At 37.9% G+C, this 7,362-nt stretch overlaps 1 protein-coding gene across 1 annotated transcript; it reads left to right on the top strand.

Annotated features, from left to right (window-relative positions):
* On the top strand, positions 1–7,303 carry LOC131537910 (cytochrome P450 2K1-like). Its single transcript, XM_058771614.1, is given in 10 exon segments — positions 1–234; positions 325–487; positions 1,003–1,153; positions 1,234–1,393; positions 2,102–2,281; positions 2,429–2,570; positions 2,652–2,836; positions 2,929–2,983; positions 2,986–3,069; positions 6,701–7,303. Coding segments are annotated over 10 exon segments (1,512 nt in total). The 5' UTR covers positions 1–30; the 3' UTR covers positions 6,889–7,303.
* Positions 7,304–7,362: the final 59 nt, after the last annotated feature.

Below are 7,362 nucleotides of genomic sequence, written 5' to 3'. Positions count from 1 at the left end.
GTGCATCAGTCTGAGGATCTCAGAGAGAAAATGGCTGTTGTTGAGTCGCTGCTGCAGTTTCCCAGCACAGGTACATTACTGGGAGCTTTGCTGTTGCTTCTGGTTTTGTATTTGCTTTCTTCTGGATCCAAATCTCAGAAAGAAGGGAAAGAGCCACCAGGACCCAAACCACTGCCACTGGTGGGGAACCTGCTGACCCTTGACCTCACGAGACCCTTTGACACCTTTTTTGAGGTGAGAACTTGACTTAAAATGCATTCAAGTAGCAAAAGCAGCCTAGCATTTTGATATTTGTTTGTAAATGTCTTTCTCTGTGTTCTCCAGCTCTCCAAAACATACGGGAACATATTCCAAGTGTTTTTGGGTCCCAAAAAATCCGTGGTCCTAGTTGGATACAAAACCGTCAAAGAAGCTCTAGTGAACCACGCAGAAGAGTTTGGTGACAGAGATATTGGACCTGGTTTCAGGATAATGAACAAAGAGCATGGTAGGATTCTTTTTTTCTTCCCCAAATGAATGTAAATGTAAATGCAAGACATTTCACAAGACAAAAATGTTGCCCAAACTTTTAGACCTTCATGGCCTTTTGGGGCCAATGAAATATACTCAAACGTGTATGACTCCTAAAAGAAATTAGATTCTCATTAAATTTCCCATAAATATGAGCTCATTATAAGGATGTATACAAAATTTGGTGGGAACCAGCCATTTTAATAATGAAAACCCTTAAAATGCATTTAATTATGGGACTGTTGGCTTGAAAATGTGCATGCTATGCCTTAAGTGAGTATATGTAGGTTACCAGCAATATTTGGTGACAGAATGTGTAACATATAAATTCATGACCAGTCATTTGTGAAATGATTTGTCACTTATTAATCTGCCACAAAATGCATGCTGACACTGTATATGTCCCAAAGGGATAAGGTTAATATATGTTTAACTCCCTGTGTAATAATTTTCTGCTGCAGACTCATTGTCAGATGGTTTTGTTTTAATCAGGGATCCTCTTTTCCAATGGAGAGAACTGGAAAGAGATGCGACGCTTTGCTCTCAGCAACCTGCGGGACTTTGGGATGGGCAAGAGAGGAAGTGAAGAGAAAATCATAGAGGAAATTGAGTATCTGAAAGGAGAGTTTGATAAGTTTGAAGGTACAAGCTGAGACACGCATGGAATCATGCTCTTAGTTTATAAAATCCATTGAGAGACGGTTTGTTATTTCCTCTTCACAGGAAACCCTTCAACACGACACAACCTGTGAACTACGCTGTGTCAAACATCATCTCATCGATCGTGTACGGCAGCAGATTTGAATACACAGACCCTCAATTCACTGCAATGGTCGACAGAGCAAATGAAAACGTTCGGGTTGCTGGATCAACTTCTATGATTGTAATTATGATTTATATGTTAACCTGAATTGTTTCCACTGCCAACAGACATTGTAAAATGTATTATTTACACATATGGACCTGTTTTGTAGTTTTGTATAAAGTACTCAAACGTAAAAAGCTCACCTTTTTACAGCAGATTTAGTTCACTAATAACTGACAATAATAATCTAAATGTGATTGTCATTTACAATAATCAATACTATAATTTGGCATTAGCAACTTTTCGCAACATCAGTTGTGCATACAATCAAGGTCCAATGATGTCCTGGTTCTTGGCTCATGAACAGTTCAGTCAATTGTTAACTGGATTGCTCTGACTGGAATACTGAATCAAAACTTGAGAACAGCTGCAATCAAATCAATCCAATTCACGAATGAATCATTCAGCATAAATTGCGAAGTCAACTGAAAACAATCAGCTTACGCAGCGCTATAAAATTACAAGCTCACAATTCCCTAGAATACCATTATATGCTTAAATATTAAGATTTGTACTCATGGAAATTACTAAAGTAGTCTAACCTGTTCTTTAGAAGGGGGTGCTCCAATACTTTTGTCCATGTAGTTTGAATTAACAAAGTAAATATACTATACGCCTCCACTGGTTTGTTGAATGACATAAAACCTACCACAGATACCTTTGAAAGTGCATCTCTGGAGAACATGTCACTCAGTCTTTCTCGTCTCGCTGATTGTTCATTTGTAGCTTTACAACATATTTCCATGGTTGGGTCCGTTCCTGAAGAACAAAAAGATTATTAAACACAATATTCTGAAAAATAGACAACAGATGACGAAGTTGATCAATGGGCTTCTGGAGACTCTGAATCCACACGACTGCAGAGGGTTTGTCGACTCCTTTCTCATCCGCAAACAGAGCGAAGAGGTACTTCGTTTTTTTCCGCATTTTCACTGATTATTCCCTTTACTGTAAATCAACACTGAAGATGAAAATCATCTGAATAGGTCTACTTTCATTTCAGGTTTAGCAATTTATTCATTTTAATGTGTTTTTGTGGATTGCCTTTGACAGAAATCCGGCAAGAACGACTCATACTTTCACCAGGAGAATCTTATGTCGACTGTGATAAATTTGTTTGTCGCTGGTACTGACACCACAGGAACGACCCTGCGCTGGGGTTTGATGCTTATGGCCAAATACCCTCATATACAGGGTAAAAACACAGTAAAGTCAAGAGTTTTTCCTAATTTTTCAATTCAATGGTGTCCAAAGGATGTATTGCATTTGTGTGCAGATCAAGTTCAGGAGGAGATTGACAGAGTGATCGGTGGACGTCAGCCAGTGGTGGAAGACAGAAAGAAATTACCGTATACAGATGCAGTGATCCATGAAACTCAAAGACTGGCAAACATAGTACCTTTGAGTCTACCGCATATAACCACCTGTGATGTTACATTAAATGGATACTTCATCAAGAAGGTCAGTCAGAAGAATTAATATGTTTGTATAAGGCCTAGCGAAGGTACCATCTGCATCTTGAACATTAAGGTTTTGGTCTTCTCATTTTCTAGGGCACCACTGTAGTTCCTCTGCTGACGTCTGTTTTGAAGGATCCAAGTGAATGGAAAAACCAAACAGCTTTTACCCAGAACACTTTCTTGATGAGAAGGGCCAGTTCGTCAAGAGAGATGCTTTCATACCCTTTTCTGCAGGTACAGTGAAACTTCAGCTCAAGGCCGAAACCATGTCTTGAACATTCAGGGGACCACAGCAATTTTAGATAGTAGTGGTCTTTTAAATTTTAAAGAATTAAATGATTAAGATCCAGCTCATCAAGCTCTTCAGGATCACTAGAAACTTCCAAGCAGGTGTGATTTGGAGCTAAACTGTGCAGAGCTGTAGCCCTCCAGGACTTGAGTTTGATACCAATGGATTAAAGAATGTAGAGGAAGTTAAGAGAATAAAGGGTTCGTCTCAATCAGCTCCCTAGCTCCCGAGCTCATGAATCAGGAGATAGTACATGAATTCGGCCACTGGTAAGTTCCCTGACTCACTGCACGTTGGGACAGTGATCACTCGAATTCCAGTGACATGATTATGTACAATGTCAACGGACAACATAGTACGTCATCAATGAAATTAATAAACAACAGACAGGACCGATTTAATTTTCATATTTTTTTAATTCTCTTTAAACACACCGATGTGTTACATGTTCTTACAACATTTCAGCTGAATATTAATTATAAATGTTAATTAGATGTGTGTTTATGTTGAAATATATTAAAAAATGGTCTGTATTTTCAAATCTTCTATCGCGTGTCATTATACAGGTGCTGGTCATATAATTAGAATATCATCAAAAAGTTGATTTATTTCACTAATTCCATTCAAAAAGTGAAACTTGTATATTATATTCATTCATTACACACAGACTGATATATTTCAAATGTTTATTTCTTTTAATTTTGATGATTAGAGCTTACAGCTCATGAAAGTCAAAAATCAGTATCTCAAAATATTAGAATATTACTTAAGACCAATACAAAGAAAGGATTTTTAGAAATCTTGGCCAACTGAAAAGTATGAAAATGAAAAGTATGAGCATGTACAGCACTCAATACTTAGTTGGGGCTCCTTTTGCCTGAATTACTGCAGCAATGCGGCATGGCATGGAGTCGATCAGTTTGTGGCACTGTTCAGGTGTTATGAGAGCCCAGGTTGCTCTGATAGTGGCCTTCAGCTCATCTGCATTGTTGGGTCTGGTGTCTCTCATCTTCCTCTTGACAATACCCCATAGATTCTCTATGGGGTTCAGGTCAGGCGAGTTTGCTGGCCAATCAAGCACAGTAACACTATGGTCATTGAACCAGCTTTTGGTACCTTTGGCAGTGTGGGCAGGTGCCAAGTCCTGCTGGAAAATGAAATCAGCATCTCCATAAAGCTTGTCAACAGAAGGAAGCATGAAGTGCTCTAAAATTTCCTGGTAGATGGCTGCGTTGACTGTGGACTTCAGAAAACACAGTGGACCAACACCAGCAGATGACATGGCAGCCCAAATCATCACTGACTGTGGAAACTTCACACTGGACTTCAAGCAACATGGATTCTGTGCCTCTCCACTCTTCCTTCAGACTCTGGGACCTTGATTTCCAAATGAAATGTAAAATTTACTTTCATCTGAAAAGAGGACTTTGGACCACTGAGCAACAGTCCAGTTCTTTTTCTCCACAGCCCAGTTAAGATGCTTCTGACGTTGTCTCTGGTTCAGAAGTGGCTTGGTAGCCCTTTTCCTGAAGACGTCTGAGCGTGGTGACTCTTGATGCACTGACTCCAGCTTCAGTCCACTCCTTGTGAAGCTCTCCCAAGTGTTTGAATCAGCTTTGCTTGACAGTATTCTCAAGCTTGCGGTCATCCCTGTTGCTTGTGCACCTTTTCCTACCCAAATTCTTCCTTCCAGTCAACTTTGCATTTAATATGCTTTGATACAGCACTCTGTAAACAGCCACACCTTTCAGTAATGACCTTCTGTGACTTACCCTCTTTGTGGAGGGTGTCAATGTTCGTCTTCTGGATCATTGCCAAGTCAGCAGTCTTCCCCATTATTGTGGTTTCAAAGAACAAGAGATACCCAGAATTTATACTGTAGGGATGGTCATTTATTGAAACTCAAATGTAAATATTCTAATATTTTGAGATACTGATTTTTGACTTTCATGAGCTGTAAGCTCTAATCATCAAAATTAAAAGAAATAAACATTTGAAATATATCAGTCTGTGTGTAATGAATGAATATAATATACAAGTTTCACTTTTTGAATGGAATTAGTGAAATAAATTAACTTTTTGATGATATTCTAATTATATGACCAGCACCTTTATTTATCGAGTTGGCTCGTGTGGTTTATGTTTCACGCTTCAGAAATATGATGTTATTTCTGGTAAGGGAGCATAGTGAGCACTGGAAGGATTTCACGAGGATTTCACTTAAAAAGTGCCCTGACTACTGAACAAGAGAGCTGATTGAGACGCACCCAAAGACAAAGAACTATAAAAGGACTAGACTGTATGAAGTAATGCATTTGAACTATTTGCAAATAATATTTTTATTTTAATATATGCACATATTCACTCCTAAGGCTGGAATATAATTTACTTTTTTGTCTTTATGCAGATTTTTCAACGATTTTTCAATGTCATATTCTTAAAAAAAAAAAAAAAAAACCTCTTATGGCTGATAAACGTAATGAAAAAACAACATCAGAATCGACGTATTTCGTGTTAAACAAGTTGTTTTGGAATTTCCTGGTCTGTAATAAAGGTTTTATTTTCATTGACTGAATTAAGCTGTTCATTCAGTGTTCGGAGTCAGGACATAGGCTAGCATGACGGTTGAGAATTTTAATTATAGGCCTATTAATTGTGGAATATATCTAAATGTTTTAAATAATTTTCAGTGAAGAGTAATCTAAATTAATCTTTTATTATCCGCACCTCAGTTGTGCGGTAATGCGCAATTATTTCGGGGCAAATGAATTGTAGAAGACCTATAAATTTAATAATAAAACTACCATAATAATAATAATAATAATTTAATATATTAATTGGAAATGCCAAATCCTCACGATATCACCAATATATATATATTTTAAAGTTATCTCTCGTCTCGTCCATTGGCTGTCATCGTCTGCGCAAGCGCAACCCGAGTATCTCACATAGTGTGAGCACATAAATCGTGAGCTTTGGCTTTACATCGCATGCGATCTTACAGTGTGAGTTGTTACCTTGCTGAAATCGCACAGTGTATGCCCAGCTTAACAGCCTTCCATAGACCTACATTTGATACACCAAGTGTCATGTTACAACCTACCTTTAGCCAACTTCATTTGAGACAGGACTAGTTACTTTCTGATTTTCGGCAATCCTCAACTTCTCCAGACTTCTAATCGGGGAAAAAACCTGGAAAAAAGTCGTGTAGTGTAGTATGCCTTATTCAAAGCTTTAATCGTAGCTAAATAAATGGCCTCATAATGTTTGTTGTCTCATTACATTCAATTATGACTTACATGAATCGCTTTAAAACAGCATAACAACAAAATATGGAGTGGTTTGTGTTACTGGATATTACTGTCGGCCGTTTAACATTTCTATCGTGAAACAGTTGTCAAATATGAGCAAATATTAAATGTGTAGGTACTGTCTCTGTTTAACCGTTAAAAGCGTCGTGATAGAGTTCGGGCTTGTCCTTTGTAAAGCCCGCCTTCTTTGATTTGATTGGTTACCGCAATCATTTTGACATTGACGAGTGTTGTTAGAATCTCTCTCTCTCTCACACACACACAGGACGCAGGGTTTGTCTTGGAGAGAGTTTGGCCAGGATGGAGCTCTTCCTGTTCTTCACCTCCCTTCTTCAGAGCTACCGCTTCACGACTCCACCTGGAGTGTCTGCAGATGATCTGGATCTCAAAGGAATAGTCGGAGTCACATTAAATCCGTCCCCACACAAGCTGTGTGCCAACAGACGCTCCTGATTCAAGAAAATATGAACAGAAAGCACAGAAACAAAACATACCTCATTTTGTGTGATTTTTTTTTTAACGGTAGGCTACCTATTCTTCTGAGTGAATATAGCCTAAATAATGAACGATGTGTGTAAAGCCACTCTTTGTTTTATAAAACTTCAAAGATAAGAGCTTCAATAGAAATGGAACATTTTGAGGCTAGCCCCTAGATTATTAATCAAATGAAGAGAAAAGCGTGAACGCTCAAAAAAATTAACATAGCCTACTGGACTTCTCACTTTGCTGATAACATGCTTTATTTGACGTCTGTCCATAAATTCATTCACTATTGTTGTGGTGTCATTTAAAAAATATATATATATATAGATTTTTTTTTTGAAAACTCATGTATTTTACCTCACAAATAAAATATGTTTTAAGGCAACACTGTTTTTATGTTGGTGTTAATGAATGGCCCCTTATTGTGACGTGACAATTTACACA

This window comes from Onychostoma macrolepis, chromosome 03, assembly GCF_012432095.1.
Source record: "Onychostoma macrolepis isolate SWU-2019 chromosome 03, ASM1243209v1, whole genome shotgun sequence".
In the NCBI taxonomy this organism is placed as follows: Eukaryota; Metazoa; Chordata; class Actinopteri; order Cypriniformes; family Cyprinidae; genus Onychostoma; species Onychostoma macrolepis.
The sequence above is the reverse complement of the archived record's forward strand: the minus strand, read 5'-3'. Positions and strand labels throughout refer to the sequence as shown.